Source organism: Zootoca vivipara, chromosome 16 (assembly GCF_963506605.1).
Source record: "Zootoca vivipara chromosome 16, rZooViv1.1, whole genome shotgun sequence".
In the NCBI taxonomy this organism is placed as follows: Eukaryota; Metazoa; Chordata; class Lepidosauria; order Squamata; family Lacertidae; genus Zootoca; species Zootoca vivipara.
Genome location: NC_083291.1, coordinates 39325508 through 39345870, shown reverse-complemented (window position 1 = coordinate 39345870; position 20363 = coordinate 39325508). Strand labels below are relative to the sequence as shown.

General features: G+C 48.0%; 1 protein-coding gene and 1 pseudogene across 1 annotated transcript; one reads left to right on the top strand and one right to left on the bottom strand.

The window, feature by feature from the left end:
- Window positions 1-1274: 1274 nt before the first annotated feature.
- LOC118097803 (EKC/KEOPS complex subunit LAGE3) lies at window positions 1275-4688 on the top strand. The gene is made up of 3 exons (XM_035141046.2): window positions 1275-1352; window positions 2447-2575; window positions 4306-4688. Exons 1-3 carry the CDS (start codon window positions 1297-1299, stop codon window positions 4415-4417), a joined length of 297 nt encoding a protein of 98 aa, XP_034996937.2. The 5' UTR covers window positions 1275-1296; the 3' UTR covers window positions 4418-4688.
- Window positions 4689-15691: 11003 nt separating this feature from the next.
- On the bottom strand, window positions 15692-16829 carry LOC118075377 (embryonic polyadenylate-binding protein-like; annotated as a pseudogene).
- Window positions 16830-20363: the final 3534 nt, after the last annotated feature.

Below are 20363 nucleotides of genomic sequence, written 5' to 3'. Positions count from 1 at the left end.
GAGACCAACTTGGAAAGTTATACATGATTCTACAAACCATCGTGTTCACCATAAATCTACAGCCGTACTCGTAAACCTTTGTGGGTTTTTTTTTACAGCTTTCTCAGAAAATCAAGCATGTGTGAAAGGTCACAGCCACACCATAGATGCAAAGCACATTTAAAGCACATGGCCCCACCCCCACCCCCAGAATCATAGGAACTACTGTATAGTTTACCCCTCACAGAGCTACAATGCTCAGCACATGTAAGAAACTACAGTTCCCATAATCCTCTGGGGAAGCCATGTGTTTTAAATGTATAGCGTGAATGGGACCAAAGTTCCATCCACATTTTCTAGTGTCTCATAGATTTCTCCACTGACAAGAGGACAGTAGTTTCCTTGCTGCAACCCATTTCTCTATGCAGAGGCCTAAATCAGCAACAAATTAATTACCATTATGTGACCTCTGCTCCCACCACACACAGGAACACTCCCCCCTTGCCAAGCTCAGCAAGGAGGGAGCGTGCCACTGTCCACAAGTTGGCAGAAGGGGTGGGCAGAGCGCTGCCTCTTGCTTTTTTGCCGCCTGAAGCAGGTGCTTTGCCCTGCCTCCTCAGTGGGCCTGCTCTGATAATGTGGCACAGAAAGCCCTCAACTGGGCTTTTGTTCTGGAATCGCACCTAAAGCCAAAATCGTGTGAAGTCAAAACACATTGGGTGCAATGGTGTGCCAGATTGCCAAAGTCTTTTCCCCCCAGATCTTTCAAACCCAATTTTTAAATTTAATTTTTAATTAAAAACAAACAAACCAAAACACACTGCTGAGCGCAGAAAGCTGAAAGCTTGCAGGTTAAATTGCTGTACTTTATACCAAAAGTGATTGGCAAGCTATGTTCCCGAGTTTTGCTTTTGTATTTATTCCTCTTCTGCGGAAAAACCAACAAAATGCATTAAAAACAAAAACAAACCCCAACCCACCACACATTGGGTATACTGTATGTCTCTATAATATTCATAAACGCATATTGCTCGCCGCCACCTCGTCTCAGACTCTCTACAGCAGGCATGCCCAACCTTCGGCCCTCCAGATGTTTTGGACTACAATTCCCATCATCCCTGACCACTGGTCTTGTTAGCTAGGGATCATGGGAGTTGTAGGCCAAAAACATCTGGAGGGCCGAAGGTTGGGCATGCCTGCTCTACAGCTAATGCTTGTGGATTCGGAAGGATCCACCCACGTGGGCTGGCAGCTCCTTGGGATCCACCCCTCGGCGCCCACGTGGGGAAGAGCGAGGGGGAGGCGGCCGCGGCGGCGATGGAAGGAGCGGCGGCGGCCGGAGGGAGCGCTGTGTCCCGGCCAGGCCTCGCGTTGTATCCGGCGGGAAAGAAGCAGGCGGGACGAGGCAGCAATGCGCCCGCGGAGGGGGCGGGTGGGCTGTCGGACGCCTGGGTCCTTTGGAGGGAGGTATCGCGGTTCCCCACCCCCACCACCTTATCTGTTTTCAAGAGGGGAGGGAATTCCTGCTGGGGTCCTCCTTTCCTGGATGGGAGGGAGGGACTAGGTTGGGGGGGGGAGGACAACGCCGGGATCGCGGGGCAGGAGCGAGGGGAGTGGGGGGATCAGGTCCCCGGCTGCGGGACTTGCTTCTGCGTAAAGGCGCCTCTGGCACCGACAGCCTCTGGCAACCGCCTTTCCGGAAATAGGCAGGAAGCGCAAAGGCGGTTGAAATGGGTTTCACCGGTTGCAGATCAAAACGGGATTTCAGCTCCTGCTAAAATACCCGCGCCTTTGACGTGCCAGAAGTGCAAAAGCCTTGCCCAGTCCTGCAACTGAAACCGTAAAAATAAAATAGGAACGGGTCCTGTGCTGTATGTTCAGATTAGAAGTGCGATTTGGATCCGGACACTGTTGCTGGGAGGGTGGGAAGGGGGCCGGAGTCCGTGGTCACTTGCAAGGGTGTTGCTGAAGGGACTCTAAGCGCAGACCCACGACATGCATTTGCATAAAATGCAGGTGTGCTAAGTTGCATTTCTAGAGCTGCTGGGAAATCAAGGTGATGGGTTGCTAGGGTTTCACTCGCAAAGTATTATGGGCACTTTGTAGCTTTGTGAGGGGTAAGCTACAGTGCGCAGGATTCTAGTGAGGAGAGAAATGGGGATAAGTTGCCCTTTAATGCTTTTTGACCACTAACTGCATTTGCTTTTTGCCCTCCACCCTGCAATTTGAACATTGGTCTTGAGTTTTCTCCCATCCACAGTCATGGAATTCTAATCCGTGTCAGAGCACCTCAGTCGAAAACCAGGGCCTGGATGAAGCTCTCCCAGAAATATTAAACACAGAATACAAAGGTGACCTTGAATAGAGAAAGTGTCTCTTGTTGGGAAGGTAGGCAGTGTGCGCCTGTGTGTGTGTGTGGATTTTCTTGTACATTTTATGCTCCTTAACGCTACCCCCCCAACATCAGTGAGCTGAGGATCCCTTTCCCATCATCATCATTGGCCCAGATTGCGCTGGGCTCCCTGGCCCCTGACCCTGAGCCCCGCAAAGAAGGGATCAGCAAGGAACTGGACGTGACGGAGGACATCTTGCATGTGTGAGTATTGGCCAGGCGCCCCCTTCTACAAGAGGCAAGGGGTGGTGCCAGTCGGGGCAGATGGTGGGCTCTGAGTCCTGGGTGCAGCCTGCTGGAAGGTCTCCTGCACAAGCTGCAGGAGGATGAGAGACAAGGTGGCGCTGTAATGGATGGCTTCTTGGAATTGAACCAGGGTTTAAACAACAACAACAACAACAACAACAACAACAACATTATTTGTACCCCGCCCATCTGACCAGGTTCCCCCAGCCACTCTGGGCAGCTTCCAATAGATATAAAAACTTAAAACATTTAAAACTTCTCTATACAGGGCTGATTTTAGATGTCTTCTAAAAGTTGGATAGTTATTTATCTCCTTGACATCTGATGGGAGGACGTTCCACAGGGCAGGTGCCACCACCGAGGAGGCCCTCTGCCTGGTTCTCTGTAACCTCTTTTCTCACATGAGGCAACCGCCAGAAGGCCCTTGGAGCTGAACCCTTTTGAATGAGTCTGTTTCTTGGCCTGGCCTACCCTGCAGGGTTGTTTTGAGCATAACTTGGAGGAAGAGTGGGGTGCAAGTAAAATAAAGTGGTGTGCTGAGCAAGACCTGCATTTGGATCGGTGTGCTTCTGCACACAGGACAACTTCCTGGGGACGTAGGAATCTGCCTGTCATCCATCCATTTAGCACAGGCCCACCTGCAGTTTTTCAGGGGGACAGACAGGCATTGCTCCCAGACCTACCAGGGATTGAACATCTGCATGGCTGCTCTCCCACTGAGCTGGGGCTGTTCCCCAAGGGGTGGGGGTGTTGTGCCCACTGCTAGTGAATGAAAGTTGGTGGGATGCCCTTGTCATTATCCCTTGCCTGCAGAAATGAAGACTTCTGCACCCCAACCTTCTGTTGTCTTCCCTTGCTGACTTAGCTGCCAAAATCATTCATCTCTCACAGCACTCTGGTAACATGATGCTCCTCCCTGCCTGCTCCCGTTGCATCACAAACTCCTTGCTCTTGCCTTCAGAGCCCTCTATGGCCATGCTCTCCCATCCTTATGACAGCATTCTTGTATCCCGATACATCTCTGCCTGCGATCTTTGCTCCTCAACCTCTAGACGTCTTCTGTTCCCCGAAACAACTCTGCCTTTTCCTCCCTGGTGCCCCATATGCCTGGTACCACTTCTCAGAACCCCTCTGTGCATCCTCCTCGCTTATTTCCATCAAGCCCCCCCCCCCAATCAGCTTTCCCATGAAGCCCGTGGAGCCAGGGACACTGCAGCACCCAGGCCTCTAACTAAACCTGAGCACTTGTCAGTCAAATCATCGCCTCCTTCGCCTGCACCCACATACATTTCCTTCCTCTGTTGTGCCAAATTTTAAACTGTAAGCATCTCAGGGCAGAGATCTATCCCCTTGTATTTTCTGTAAAGTGCTATACAAACTGATGAGGAGGAGGATAGAGGAAGAGAATAAGAATCATTCCTCCGATCCTCTCTGTTGAGTCCTTAGCATTCAGATGGTGCTATGATAAGAATAAATGAATTAAGTGAAACAGTATATTTTCTGGCATCAATATGTATTGGACCAGGTGCCCAGTGTCTGCCAAGAGTAAAAGGGAAGCTTAAGGACCGGAATAGAAAGAGGATATTGGCAGAAGGAGTGGCATGTTCATTGGACTGTTAAGTGTAGTGCAAGTGTTGACGTTTTATGTTTCACTCTACACAAAAAATATTTATTTTATTTTTTTGCAGTCGATGGAGAGCAGATGAAGCCCGGATTCTGCGTGTGTCCATCCGCTCCTTCCTGGAGCATCTCTCCTTGGTGGTGGAAACTATGGACCTGTTTGGGCCTCCTGTGGCTTGATAGCTGGTTGCAACAGGAAGCTTCCCCATAGTCTTGGCTGGACTGTGGACTTGCCCATGGGCTACTGATGTCAGAGGAGGCACTGAACATGCCATCCTTAGAGCCAAGATGTTGCTTTGTGTTCTGGAGCCAGCAGGGAACTCTTTCCTCTCGGATACTCTTGGACATTTATAGATTTTGGGTGTTGAGAAGCAGGCAAGCCTGGGACTGCCTTGGTGGAAGACAAAGTACATAGAATCTGGTGCTCTAATAAATTATCCAGTGTGCTTTACTTTCTAGTCTGCATGTGTTAACTGATTAAATATATTTGAGCCAGCTCAATATATTGATTAATCAATTACACAAACACAAGCAAAATCTTAATCATAGTGTTTCTCCAGGTGTTGCTGGACTCCAGTTCCCTTCAGCCACATCCAGCATGGCCGAGGGTCAGGGATAATGGGAGTTGTAGTCCTTGCAGCATCTGCAGAGACACAGGTTCCCCACCCCATTGCTGCGTCTCTCTCTGCCTCTCTTGCCACCAGGGGGAAAGCAGCTAATAGCTGGCAGTGAGGAAGAGGAAGGGGGGGGTCAAGTGGCAGAGGAGCCAAAACGGATGGCCTGGCCGTGGCCTTGAAGTCCTATTTATATAGCAAGATTTGCCTTTTTCTTTCTTTCTTTCTGGCCATAGCTGCCAAATTTTCCCTTTTCTCGCGAGGAAGCCTATTCAGCATAAGGGAAAATCCCTTTAAAAAAGGGATAACTTGGCAGCTATGCTTTCTGGCAGGGCTCCTACTTTTAAACAGCAAGCGAAACTTCCCCACCTCTGTCGCCACCTTTGCATTCTGGTGAAAGCTTCACCTGTTGAATTTCTGTTTGGCATTTGTCATAAGGTACTTACTTAATTTTAACTGCAGAAGGCAAATTTCAATTTGGCTGAGATGGGAGGGCAGATTATTTATTTTTTGAGGCTATTTTGGGTTTGTTGTGGCCTTTTTGCAAAGAGGTCCTTTGTGCAAAGAGCCTATCTCTAAAATATACATGGGAACTTGAGCACACATCTTCACCTAGGATCTTAAGAAGCACCTCACTTTGGCACTGGATGCAAACACACAAAAGCAACCACTGGTGGTGCCAAGACAGAGCACTTCCCATGGGGGAAGGGAGGAGGAGAAACACAGGCTGCAATGCCAGAATGGGGAACTGCTCTGACTGAGTTTGGCACCAGAGTGGCCAGGCCATTTTTTGACAGGTAGTTGACTCCACCCACTGCCCACCTGTCAATCACCTGTTTCAGCCTGCGTAGATTTGCTCCCTGTGTGTGATGTGAATACCAGCACCAGCACCATGCCTGATGAGTGGGCCTTGGTGATGTTTGAAGGGTCCCTGAGGATGTGTCTCCAGTTTTCATGACACTTGGGGGCTTTTCTAAGTAGGTATTCCAGGTGCAGTGGGAAAGTATCCCTCACCTCCCCACTCCTAACCCCCCAGTGCAAAGTTACTCAGGAGCAGAATAGGATGGTTTGGTAAGTTTACCTTACAGTAACTTTCCTAAGTGCCTCAAAAGGACAGTAATACTGAGATTCCATATAGTGTAAAAGAAATGTAGATTAATGTTTTAAAAGGCAAACAATTACCCAACTAAGAAATCTCCAAGGGTTTGCTAACTAACAAAAATGACAACATCGTTAGATAAAAAAATTCCTTCAGTAGCACCTTAAAGACCAACTAAGTTTTTATTTTGGTATGAGCTTTCGTGTGCATGCACACTTCTTCAGATACAGTGAAATGGAAGTTTCCAGGCACTTATGTAGAGAAGGGGTGGGGAGGGGTGGGGATGGGGAGGGGGGATCACTAAGAAGGGTGGTGGAAATGGGTGATTGACTGACTGATAGCTGTTGATGACCGGAAACGACTGCAAATGGTTTTGCATGAAAAAGCAAGGGTTTTGCAGTCGTTTCCGGTCATCAACAGCTATCAGTCAATCACCCATTTCCACCACCCTTCTGAGTGATCCCCCCTCCCCCTCCCCACCCCTCCCCACCCCTTCTCTACATAAGTGCCTGGAAACTTCCATTTCACTGTATCTGAAGAAGTGTGCATGCACACGAAAGCTTATACCAAAATAAAAACTTAGTTGGTCTTTAAGGTGCTACTGAAGGAATTTTTTTATTTTACTTCGATCCAGACCAACACGGCTACCTACCTGTAACCAGAACATCGTTAGATGTTTGCTTGTTTGTTTGCTGTTTGATAACTAACAAAAATGGCAACATCGTTAGATGTTTGCTTGCTTGTTTGCTGTAGACCTGCTACCTGGCATGCCCACCCCACCCTCCTCAAGAATTAATATCTAACTTCCTCACATAAAGGAAACCCTGACCTGACCTCTTCTCTGCTTCCCCAAAGTTCTAGGAGACCTGAAAGGTTTTGCAGATACAGGTGTACCTTTGCTCTTGTTTGCTAGATTTTCAGAGGGCATGGTGGTTGGTTTTTTCCTTTTCTTTTCATTTAATGCTTTGTCCCTGGAGGGAATTTTTGTTCACTGAATATTAACAACAAGATCTTTTGGTAACCTAATTAGCAGTATCTGCATTCAGCTAACTTCCTGCTTCATTGTTTTCAAAAGCACCAGATATGGTGAGGTGAACATCTGCCTAACAATGCAACATCGATTTCTCTTCTTTTCTTCCCCTCCCCATCTTCCTTCTGAACATCAATACAGGATGAAGAGTTCTTTCAGATCTGAAAGATCACACCCAGCATTTTAGATTCTGTTGGGGACAGTCACACAGTATCCAGTATTTCAGGGATGAAAATGAGACACCCTTTTGTTGTTGCAATAAGACCCCCCCCCAAACCCTTCGCTGTCTGAGACCCCTTTGCCAAAGGCTTTTCTTTGTCTGTTGTATATTAAAATTATATGCAGACAGACAGTTATGGGGGTGGGGTGTAAAGGAAGCTCTGCAGTGGCCTTTTGCACCAATGCGTGTGCCTTCACACAGTTTACACCTAGCAAAAATATCCCTGAACTCTCTTTTCAACTGCTTCTCCTGTTCTCCTTGTGTTGACTTATGACCCTTTTTTTGTCAAGCATTTGCAATACCCAATGGGCTAGCTTTGGTTGCACAGAGAGGCTCCATGGCAGTGGGCTACTCCATCTTTTATTATTGCATACCCTCCAACATTCATCAGAGGCAAATAGGGACGTTCTCATCACCCCCCCCCCAAACTGACCCTCCTCAACCCCCCTTTTTGCCCCCATCCCCCCACAGGGCATTCCACCAACAAGACTCAGCACACACAACCCTCCCCTGTCCTGAGAAAACCTCTTATTAACCCAGATTTTATTTTATTCTTTGGTAGGTTTACAAAAAGAAAAGCACACCAATAAATAGATTTTAGAAAGGAGTAAGATTGGACACAGTTTTGTTTTTGTTTTGTTTTTAAATCAAGACTCCTTGCACTTCCCTCCCCCTTTCTTCCCGCCTAGGGCAGCCCTGCCCTCTGCCTGCCCCTCGGAGCCGGCTTGTCCTTGGCCTCTCCTCCTCGCCTGCTCTCCAGCAGCCACGACAAGGTGCCCAAGCGAGGAGGCCATGGGATGCTCCTTCACAGCTGTCACTGCTTGGGACAAGCGCCGGCTCAGCCTCCTCCCCGAGCTCAGCAGCGACAACACTGGCAGGGGAAATAGCGGCACTGGGATCAGATCGGAAGCCAGGATATGGCTTTCCTAATTTCGGGACTGATCCTGGAAAATAGGGACACTTGCCTTGGCCAATTGCTTGTTCTAGGCCAGCCCCTCGCATACAGGTGGTGTGTTGTTCTTCACTTGTTGGTTGCCTGCCTGTAGCAAGTGGTGTTTGAGAACTTGTTTATAGGGGGACAAAGAAATAAATGCTTCTAATGAATGAATGACTGCCCTGCATGCACAAACAAGCAGATAAAACGATAACGCCACCCGGCGCCAACCCAACCTGATGCGTGTATTTTCCCCTCCACATCTTGCATTCAGCTGAGAGACATCAAGCGGCGTTAATCTGCCTGAATTGAGCTGAGCTGAGCTGAGCTGTGGTCACTGCCTGCTTCTGGCTGTTTGGGGGGCTCGGGGGTAAAGGGTTATCAAGGACACCCATATGAACGACCACCGTGCGGAAAATACGTTTTGGTGGCCTTGTTCTGAGAGCTCGAACCTATGAAACACTCCTTGACCTGAGCACTAAGAAGAATAGTCTGTGTGTTGCACGAGGGAGGGAGGGAAGGAAGTGAGTCACCAGGATCACCCCTTGGAACGCCCGCTTTTCTTCATGTGCAACAATCCGGATTCCCACTAGATGGCAGCAGACGGCAGCACAAGAGGACCGAGAAAGGGCGTGGTGATGTTGAATTCCCAGCAAGGGTTTGTGATGGGCGATGGAGGGGGGGGGGGTTCAGCTTTCCTTCCTACCCGCCTCTTTCATTTTACCAGCGCCCTCCTCTCCGTCTCTCGTCCATCCTGCCGCTTCCTGAAGCTCGTTTACAAAGAATGAAATAATTCAATCTGTGGCAGCTAAGAGAGAGAGATGGAGAGGGCGAACAGGAGCTGAGGCAGAGCTGCAAATATAGGGGAGAAGCAGGGGAGAGACAGAAAGCGGGGAAGGAAGAAGGCACCGGTGTAGTGTGGGCGGAAAAGGGCGCGGAGGATCGCCGGCTTGTTATGAGGGGCTGCAGCCAACGCTAGTGGCGCCTGGTGCCTCCTGGGGTGGCGCGGCGGGAGGCCAACAGTAGGTGGCGCCAGAGACAATGGCAGGCAGAGCCAACTCCTTCTAGCTTGCCCGCACTGTCCTGCCAACTCAGTACCGCAAGGGAAATCCTGAGATGGAGGAGGAAAGCGGTCCACTGGTGTGGGCTGACCCCACGCATACAAAATGCAAAAACACAGGTGTAGACGGCAGAGCTGATGCAGGGATAACTGGAGGGCCAAGGAATGCTCCCCCCCCTCCATCATCTTTCCTGAGAAAACGTGCACATGGTTTCCCCAACCCAAGCCCCAGGATATTACATCCATAGGGTTTGGGGCCACTGTGTGCTCCCTCTGCCCCAGTCATGAGGCCTTCCCTTTCCTACAATTACTTCTGGAAGGGCAGCAATGAGGAACACCTGTGTGTTGTTGAAGGGGGGGGGCAGTCCCTTCTGCCTGCCATCCCATGTGGTTGGGAGAAGCAGAGTTAATTTTCACCTAAGGCAGCAGTACAGCTTGAGCTGACCCAGCACTGGGACGGACTCTGTGGCCACATACAAGGGATGGACTGAGGACTCGCTCCACCAGGCAAGTTTCAGTTTCCCCACAATCTGCGTAAAGCACTCACTCTGCCCCACCCCAGTGCAAGACCTTGGAGAAAACTACACACTGCTGCTGAGTGGAAAGTGTTAGGGTTAGGTTGTATTTATTTTTACATGTGTTCAAATTTATAATCTGCCGTTCTATATAATTTTCACAATGCAGCTCACAGCTCAGATATGAACAGACATGCATTTAAATGACAAACATAATACAATTTAAATACTGTATTTCCTTTTCAATGAGGGAGAAAGAGAGAGAGAGAGAGAATAACTAGGTGGTCCCTGTCTCATCATATACTGTATTCCATTGTTTAGATCGGGGTAAAAGGTGAATGACCCTTGTGGGAATGGTTACTTTATGAAAAGGAGGAGGGTTTGCTACTCACCTCCCAAATCCAGTATCTCTGGGCACAAAATATTTTGATGTCCTGATGCTCAGGATATGCAGGCCAGACTTGTACCTCTTCTAGATCTGCTTTGAGGGTTGCCTGCTTCTCTCCTCTTGAGTCAGCGCAGCTGCAGCCAGAGCTGGGAGGCACTGGAAATCTCTGGGACTTTTCTAAGCAATTGGACCTGTCAGGTTGGATTAGTTGCTGACACTGGCCAGGCTGATGCACCCACAAGGCAGACAGAGAGAGACCCAGCTGGGCAGAGTCACTCCCCGTCAGCAGAAGACAGCTTGTCCCAAGATTAGAGTTGGCATGCTGTAAAATACCATGCCAAGCCGTAGTCGGAAGATGGCAATCGCCCTCCTAGGCTGTGGGGGCACGGCTGAGGTTTCCGGGGGGGGGGGGTAGAGTCACTCAGCATCAGACATGCGTTGTGTCATGTGTCATGTAGCAGAACCTGTGTGAACTGAATGGTGATAGTCCTCATGAGGACAGGTGAGTTTCCAGGGTGACGGAGCCCATACAGCAGAGAGAGGCACAAAGCCCTGCCGTGGGGTGCTGAGCTTTGCCCTCTCTAGACTAATTCTGCCTAGTTATATTTCTAAGGATCAGGATGCACCTGATCAGTAAATGTGGGTGTAAGTCAGGTATGCATCCCAGCACAGATTTCTGGTGTGCAAAGTGCTTCCTATTTTCTTGTTTTGTGGGAACATGCCTCAAACCATTAGAAAATGATACAAACAACAACAACAACAACACACAGTAAAACATGCAGCCTGTTGTGTGTGTCTGAATAAGCCTGCCCAAACAAATGTTTTCTGCTGACTATTAAAGGAGATACACTGATGGCCCCTGCCTGGTGCCAGTGCTTCCCTTGAGGTCATGGTGTTAACACCAGGCAATTGGATAATACTTCTTTGAAACACATGTTTTTACAATGTTCTATGCTTACTAACTCCTTCATGGATCACTGCCTTGTCGTGGTGAAGGGGCTTGAATAACTCAGAGAAGCTAGGAGCTATGCCATGCAGGGCCACCCAAGATGGACAGGTCATAGTGGAGAGTTTCAACTAAACGTGCTCCACCTGGAGCAGGAACTGGCAAGCCACTCCAGTATCCCTGCCAAGAAAACTCCATGGACAAAGACAACAGGCATATAAAAGTTATGGCGCTGGAAGATGAGCCCCTCAGGTCGGAAGGCGTCCAACATGCTACTGAGGAAGAGCGGAGGACAAGTACAAGTAAATTCAGAGCTGATGAAGCGGCTGGGCCAAAGCCGAAAGGTCGCTCCGTTGCGAATATGCCTGGAAGCGAAAGGAAAGTCCAATGCTGTAAAGAAAAATGTGGCATAGGAACCTGGAATGTAAGAACCATGAACCTTGGTAAGCTGGATGTGGTCAAAAATGAGATGGCAAGAATAAATATTGACATCCTGGGCACCAGTGAACTAAAATGGACGGGAATGGGCGAATTCAGTTCGGATGACCATCATATCTACTACTGTGGGCAAGAATCCCGTAAAAGAAATGGAGTGGCCCTCATAGTCAACAAAAGAGTGGCGAAAGCTGTACTGGGATGCAATTTCAAAAATGATAACATGATCTCTATACAAATCCAAGGCAGACCTTTTAACATCACTGTAATCCAAGGTTATGCACCAACTACCGGTGCTGAAGAAAGTGAAATTGACCAATTCTGTGAAGACTTACAACACCTTCTAGAAATGACACCAAAGAAGGATGTTCTTCTCATTATAGGAGATTGGAATGCTAAAGTAGGGAATCAAGAGATAAAAGGAATAACTGGCAAGTTTGGCCTTGGAGTTCAAAACGAAGCAGGGCAAAGGCTAATAGAGTTCTGTCAAGAGAACAATCTGGTCATCACAAACACTCTTTTCCAACAACACAAGAGACGACTCTACACATGGACGCCACTAGATGGGCAGCATCGAAATCAGATTGATTACTGTATATTCTCTGCAGCCAAAGATGGAGAAGCTCTATATCAGGAGTCAGCAAACTTTTTCAGCAGGGGCCGGTCCACTGTCCCTCAGACCTTGTGGGGGACCGGACTATATTTTGAAAAAAAATATGAACGAATTCGTATGCCCCACAAATAACCTAGAGATGCATTTTAAATAAAAGGACACATTCTACTCATGTAAAAACATGCTGATTCCCGGACTGTCCGTGGGCCGGATTTAGAAGGTGATTGGGCTGCATCCGGCCCCCGGGCCTTAGTTTGGGGACCCCTGCTCTATACAGTCAGCAAAAACAAGACCTGGAGCTGACTGTGGCTCAGAACATCAGCTTCTTATAGCAAAATTCCAGTTTAAACTGAAGAAAGTAGGAAAAACCACTGGGGCAGTAAGACACAATCTAAATCAAATCCCTTATGAGTGAGGAACAGGTTTAAGGATTTAGATTTGGTCGACAGAGTGCCTGACGAAATATGGATGGAGGCTCGTAACATTATACAGGAGGCAGCAACGAAAACCATCCCAATGAAAAGGAAATGCAAAAAAGCAAAGTGACTGTCCAATGAGGCCTTACAAATAGCAGGGGAGAGAAGGCAGGCAAAATGCAAGGGAGATAGTGAAAGATACAGGAAATTGAATGCAGATTTTCAAAAAAAAATAGCAAGGAGAGACAAGAGGGCCTTCTTAAACGAGCAATGCAAAGAAATAGAGGAAAACAACAGAATGGGAAAAACCAGAGATCTGTTCCAGAAAATTGGAGATATGAAAGGAACATTTCATACAAAGATTACCATAATAAAGGACAAAAGTGGAAAGGACCTAACAGAAGCAGAAGACATCAAGAAGAGGTGGCAAGAATACACAGAGGAATTATACCAGAAAGATATGGAGGTCTTGTATACCCCAGGTAGTGTGGTTGCTGACCTTGAGCCAGACATCCTGGAGAGTGAAGTCAAATGAGCCTTAGAAAGCACTGCTAATAACAAGGCCAGTGGAAGTGATGATATTCCAGCTGAACTATTTAAAATTTTAAAAGATGGTGCTGTTAAGGTACTACACTCAATATGCCAGCAAGTTTGGAAAACTTAGCAGTGGCCAGAGGATTGAAGAAGATTAGTCTACATCAGGCATCCCCAAACTGCGGCCCTCCAGATGTTTTGGCCTACAACTCCCATGATCCCTAGCTAAGAGGACCAGTAGTCAGGGATGATGGGAATTGTAGTCCAAAGCATCTGGAGGGCCGATGTTTGGGGATGCCTGGTCTACATCCCAATCCCAAAGAAGGGCAGTGCCAAAGAATGCTCCAACTACCGCACAATTGCGCTCATTTCACACACTAGCAAGGTTATGCTTAAAATCCTACAAGGCAGGCTTCAGCAGTATGTGGACCGAGAACTCCCAGAAGTGCAAGCTGGATTTCGAAGGGGCAGAGGAACCAGAGACCAAATTGCAAACATGTGCTGGATTATGGAGAAAGCTAGAGAGTTCCAGAAAAACATCTACTTCTGCTTCATTAGCATTTGACTGTGTCGACCACAGCAAACTATGGCAAGTTCTTAAAGAAATGGGAGTGCCTGATCACCTCATCTGTCTCCTGAGAAATCTCTATGTTGGACAAGAAGCTACAGTTAGAACTGGATATGGAACAACTGATTGGTTCAAAATTGGGAAAGGGGTACGACAAGGCTGTATCTTGTCTCCCTGCTTATTTAACTTATATGCAGAATTCATCATGCGAAAGGCTGGACTGGATGAATCCCAAGCCAGAATTAAGATTGCTGGAAGAAATATCAACAACCTCAGATATGCAGATGACACAACCTTGATGGCAGAAAGTGAGGAGGAATTAAAGAACCTTTTAATGAGGGTGAAAGAGGAGAGCGCAAAATATGGTCTGAAGCTCAACATCAAAAAAACCAAGATCATGGCCACTGGTCCCATCACCTCCTGGCAAATAGAAGGGGAAGAAATGGAGGCAGTGAGAGATTTTACTTTCTTGGGCTCCTTGATCACTGCAGAATTGATGCTTTTGAATTATGGTGCTGGAGGAGACTCTTGAGAGTCCCATGGACTGCAAGAAGATCAAACCTATCCATTCTTAAGGAAATCAGCCCTGAGTGCTCACTGGAAGGACAGATCGTGAAGCTGAGGCTTCAATACTTTGGCCACCTCATGGGAAGAGAAGAATCCTTGGAAAAGACCCTGATGTTGGGAAAGATGGAGGGCACTAGGAGAAGGGGACGACAGAGGACGAGATGGTTGGACAGTGTTCTCGAAGCTACGAACATGAGTTTGACCAAACTGCGGGAGGCAGTGGAAGACAGGAGTGCCTGGCGTGCTATGGTCCATGGGGTCACGAAGAGTAGGACATGACTAAACGACTAAACAACAACATGCTCGACAAGCATATATAGAATTGTAGGTGTTTGCATTTATAATGATATAATATACATCTTCCCCTTTCCCCCCTCTTTATGCACTTTTTATTTTTACTTAATTTTGTTCAATTGAAATAAAAACCAATTTAAAAAAATCAGGCAATTGACAGGTGAGCAACTCTACCCACTTGGTCCAAGTGGTCCATGTGGTGGAGGGCATCAGGATCTGGCCCACTGGCCAGATCAGCCCCTCCCCGACTCAAAGCAGTATATTCAATGGCCACTTATCTCTGCTTTTCATTCTGCTTTTATGATAGTGAATAGTGGCCACTCACTCCATCTCTGAGATAACGCGGCATGACCCATCAGCCTGTGTAGGCTATGATCATGCTGCTGTATATCAACAGAACAGTCTCTAGCCATTTCCCCATGAAACTACTTTACACAGGCTTTCCAGTGTGGTTGTCATGCTATGTTCACCACCTGAAAAGGTTGGCTGGCTGCGCATGATTATTTTTTATCAGTACATGAACATTTAAAGGCCTTCACTTCAAACGTCTCTTCAGTCCTTCCATGCAACACACTGTTTGCTCAAAAGACCACTAATGGTACCTGGCAAGGTTTGCTGTATAGAATATGGTGGTGGCATATCTGCAGTGGTAGAGGAAGCTGCTCGGGTGGCATGCTCAGGGGTGGGGTGAGGGCGGGACCTCCAGAGTCTGCCTGCCTCCTCCCACTCAGTTGCCCTACAGTTGTGGGGAGGCAGTGGGCGGACCGTTTGGCCTGTGTGCGCCCAGGAGAGACGCATGGCTCAGGTGCGCTGCAGATCCTGCGGTGAGTGCTGCCTGGCATTTTGTCACCCCCCTCAGTGGTGACACCCGGGGCGAACCGCCCCCACAGCACCCCTTCCTTCTCCGCTGCATACCTGAACACACAGGAAGAGCATTTTAGACATGCTATAAAGTACCTACATGCAGTGGTGTTGCGTCCTTTATTGGTGCCTGGGGTGCGCACGTGTGTGCACCAGACAGGCAGGGAGTGAACGAAACCTGCCACGCCAGCCAAACCTTCGCCACTGCCAGGTCTCCTTCTTTGGAGGTCTTTAAGCGGAGGCTTGACAGCCATATGTCAAGAATGCTTTGATGGTGTTTCCTGCTTGGCAGGGGGTTGGACTGGATGGCCCTTGTGGTCTCTTCCAACTCTATGATTCTATGGATCCAACCCACCTTGGTCACTGAAGAAATGCTGCCGAGTTGCTCTTGTGGGACGCTTCAGAGATCTGGTGCACCTGCAGTACAGCAGCAGCTTCCTCAATCTTAGAGTGGAGGGATTCAGGTGACTCCAACATCAGCACCAACTCAGAGTTATCTATCTCCAGCAGCATACCTGTGATCTTCCCCAGCCATGGAGGGGTGTAATGAGTGAATCAGAGGGTTGAGGCATTCACCAAGCATTTGCTTCTGCTCCTGAGGAGGGGCTGCAGCCAACATGGATGTTGTCAGGGACTCCTGTCCTTGGACACGGACAGCTGGTTCTACAACCTGATGCATTGGCAGAGGTGCCATGGTGCCCAGGGGCTGGACATTCCTCACAGCCAAAGAAACACCGTGTGAGAGGGCTGTTGAGGAGGATGCCCAAGTGCTGATAGTCTGGTTTCCTATGTTGGCCACTCTCTGGGCATTGGGAGATACCCTGGGAGCTTGAGTGGAAGCTTGTCCGTCTCATGGTACTGATGTTAGACAGAGGATGCCTGGGAGGTGTACTAGTCCTCAGGATCGGGCTGGCTGTGTGATAGGATGAGGGAGGGCTGCATATTCCAATGGGGGACAGGGCAGACTTGGGCAACAGGGCTAGGACTGTAGAAAGTAGTTCTGGTTTGAGGCTGTGGAAGGGAGGGCAGGAAATAACCTGCCAGCGGAAAGGAGCAGAAGATCAGACCCAGCAAGGCCCTCGTGGTAGCTAGTCTCTGCATGTATTGGTTGGTGAGAATGGCTTTCCTCTCCTCTTTTCTTTGGGCAAGGGCAACAATCAAAGGCTTGGCACTGAAAAATCCTCCCATTCATTTCAGCCACAGCCTTTGTAGCCCCTTCTGGGGACAAAAAGCATACAAACCCAAAAGCTTTGCTGTGTCCACTCTCTGTCATCACCTTGGCACTAGTGATAGTTCCATAAGGAGAGAATTCCTTCCTCAGCTGTTCATCATCAATCCTACCATCCAGATTCTTTACATACAAGTTCACACTCTGGTGTCTGTTCACTTTCTCCTGCTTGATTTGCTCATATTTATGCTTCAGTTCACTCTGACGTTCCATCCTCTTCTGAGCTCTGTCAACATCCACCATTCGCCCATTGATCTCCGTCGTGTTCATGTCTGCGCCCCAGTTTGTTCTATTGCATTTCAGATGGGCGCTGCAATGAAACTTATTTTGTTTTATTTATCACTACATTTATATCCTTTTCCACAAAGGAGCTTAAGGTGGCACACATGGTTCTTCTCCCTCTCAGTCCCCACAACATCCCTGTGAGGTAGGTTAGGTTCAGAGACAGTGACTGACCCAAGGTCACCCAGTGAGCTTCATGGCTGGCTAGGGATTTGAACCCTGGTCTCCATGTCCAGCACTCTAACCACTACACCACACCGACTTAAGTCTCACTTTCCCCATTCAACCCTCTGCATTTCAATATTCATTTGGGAGGACATGGGCTTTTTTTTTTTTAACATTGTTTCATTCAGAGGCTTGCAAGTCAAGGTGCAGATTCACAACTTGCTGGAATGTGTTTGCTTGGAAGGACAAGTGTTTGCATAGCTTTATCCTGTGGTATACAAAGCAGCATGTAGCAAGAAGATAACCTCGGCCAATGCATTCCCCTAAATGGCCATTTAGAAACGGTGCTGATTTTTTTTTTTATGGGTGTGAAGATGGAAGTGACTGGGCTGAGGTGGGCAGTTCAGCAGGATGCCTCCTATGCCAAGACATTTCAGTGGGATTTATTGGGCATTGAGAAGGGCACTTCTTTTCTGTATGGCCATTTGGAGATGGTCCTTGAAAACCACTTTGAATGAAAGCAAGAAACTACCTTTGGTTTAATCATCATCTCCTCTAATAGCAAACTTAGCTGCTTGAGTGCCAATAGCATTGCAGCCAAAATTGGACCACTGGGAAACAGGAGGAAGGTATTGCCATGCTTAAATGAACCCCGAGGCATGCAGAACAGCAAAGCATTAAAAAAACACACCCCTTTTCAACATCCCCAAGGAGGGCTGGCTGGACCGTGAACAGGTGTAAGGATACATGCCACATTTTGTAGTTTGTAGAATCATCAGGCTCTCCATTGTATTCCCACTGGCCTTTGGAAGGAACCAATGGGTGAGGCTATAAAATGCCTGCAGCAGGGATGGGGAACCTCTGGCCCCTCCAACCTTCTTGGGAGTCTCAACAACTATCAGCCTCCTCCAGCATGGCCAGGGGTCAGGGATAATGAGGGTTGGAAGCCAACAACACCTTGAGGGTCACAGATCCCCCACCCCTGGTTTATTAGCGCAGTTAGAAGTCGTACAATAAATGGAAAACAAGAACAATATTAATGATAATCATAATCATAATAGAATGGATTTGCTCACACAGAGCATATAGCTGTCTATTGTTTTACATGGCTGCAAAGAGATCTCATTAGACAAATTTTCAGCAACCTGGTGCGCCTTCCAGTCAGTCTGAGTGCTAACTGGGACTGGTGGAAGCTGTAATCGAAAATGTCAGGAAGTGGAAGGCACCAGGGCTGCTGACGGAGAAGCATGGACGGCTGCTGCCAGGAATTGTTTTAGAATGCCAGTGTTGTTCATTGCTCCATGCAGATTTAAAGTGAAGAGGTACCATAATTAATAAATGTGGTGAAGGCTACACACACACACACACACACACACACACACACACACACACACACACAAGCTTTTTAGCTATTCTTTCCTTCAAAGAATTAAGCCTGGTTCTTCTCGACCCATTTCTCAGCTCAGTACATTAGAGGCAAAACCACCCCAAGGATCAGCGGACAGCACCTGTAGTGTCATGCGCCTCAGAATTGCCTTGTTTTACGCTTTCTACCTGCCTTTTTTTACTAGGTCAGACTGTTTGGATGTGTACACACTAATCCTTTAAATCATACTTATTCCCTCAAAGACTTACAGGCTCTGTAGTTTGCCCGCTCATAGAGATACAGTTCCCAGCAACTGTTAATAAACTGCAGTGCCCAGAAGTCTTTGAGGGAAAGAATATGCTCTGAATGTGCTCTAAAGGTATAGCGTGTGCTCAGCTAAAGAAATAAGGGTAGTGGAGAGGAATTGGGCCCACCGATTTGCTTATCCCTCCTTCAACAAAGTAAAAAACTGGTGGGGGAGGGAAGGCCTCCCTTATATTGCTCAGATTTGGTGGGGGATCCAGTCCTGAGGGGGTCTCATCTATCCCTGAAGTAAACCTCTCTGCCTCAAGTTCAGGGCTGCTGGTAAAGTCCAGAGAGGGGAGGTTTCTTGTCGGTTTGCCCAGCCACAGGGAGGGCCACTTAGCCATACTTTCTTTTGTTTCCACTGCTTTCCCCTGGCAAAAACTGCTCTTTAGCGCTCAATTGGAACAAACGGCAATTCGGGTTTTTGCGGGATTGCCATTTGTTCTGATCTATTGCTAAAGAATGGGCTTTCCCTTGGAAAGGAGTAGGGCGAGGGGAATACCCCTGGGACCTGTGTTTTCTAGGCACGGCACAAGCAGAAGTGTGGACAAGCCCCCAGGCTTCAAAGAAATGTGTACATCTGAAACCCAGAGGCTGGAACAAATGCTTGCTTCCTGCTCTGCTGCCTCTTTGCTGTTGGAGGAGAAAGATGTCAGCAAGACATTGTGATGCCTGAGGCAAAGGAGAACACTTTGAAAAGAGCTTCTGAAGACTGGCAGCAAGTGGATTGCCAGGTGCTCTCCTGCCCAGCATTTTGCAGAAGGCTTTGCAGGCACCATGGATCAGGTGGCTGGCAGGGCCTGCAAATCCCTTTTCGGCTGAGCCAAGGTTTTTGCCCCACATCTGATGACATGGGCGTAGCGTGGGGGGGGGGAACTGCCCACCCTAAATCAATGAAAATAAATAAAAATCAATACAAAACTGAGGTTCTGCTCCCCTAACAAAAGCCTGTCCCTCCCCTAACAACAATCCCGGCTCTGCCCATGTCTGATGACATTTATAATTGTTGATGATCGTTTAATTTATACCCCACCTTTCCTCCCAAAGAGCCCAGGGTGACAAACACATCCATAACAAAACTTTTTTATTATGATTTAAACACTCTAAAAACAGTTAAAATACTCTAAAGCAAGCTACAGTTCAAACATTCTAAAAACCTTCCCTCATCCATGGTTGCCAGGAACAAGCCATCAGATGCCTGGGTAATCAGGAATGTTTTCAAATTCTTCCTGCAAGTCAATAAGCAGGGAGGGCATTTCACAAATAGGGAGCTGCCACTGAGAAGACCCTGCCTTTTATGTGACACCAGGGGTAGGCCTTAGTCAAAATGCATTGTAGGGCAAAATGGGGCCTAATTTTTGCTGTTAACAGAAGTGGACAGGACTGTCATTCAATTTCTACACTAGCAGTGTAGTGTAGTGGTTAAGAGTGGTAGTCTCGTAATCTGGGGAACCGGGTTCGCGTCTCCTCTCCTCCACATGCAGCTGCTGGGTGACCTTGGGCTAGTCACACTTCTTTGAAGTCTCTCAGCCTCACTCACCTCACAGAGTGTTTGTCGTGGGGGAGGAAGGGAAAGGGGAATATTAGCTGCTTTGAGACTCCTTAGGGTAGTGATAAAGCGGGATATGAAATCCAAACATCTCTTCTCCTCCCCTCCTCCTCCTCCTCCTCCTCCTCCTCCTCCT

What these genes read in the sequence shown, in the direction of transcription:
- LOC118097803 (XM_035141046.2), top strand. Translation starts at nt 1,297, where the DNA reads ATGGAAGGAGCGGCGGCGGCCGGAGGGAGCGCTGTGTCCCGGCCAGGC. An exon ending in TCCCGGCCAGGCCTCGCGTT is followed by an intron (nt 1,353 to 2,446) that starts GTATCCGGCGGG and finishes CCCCAACATCAG; the next exon opens with TGAGCTGAGGATCCCTTTCC. An exon ending in ACGGAGGACATCTTGCATGT is followed by an intron (nt 2,576 to 4,305) that starts GTGAGTATTGGC and finishes ATTTTTTTGCAG; the next exon opens with TCGATGGAGAGCAGATGAAG.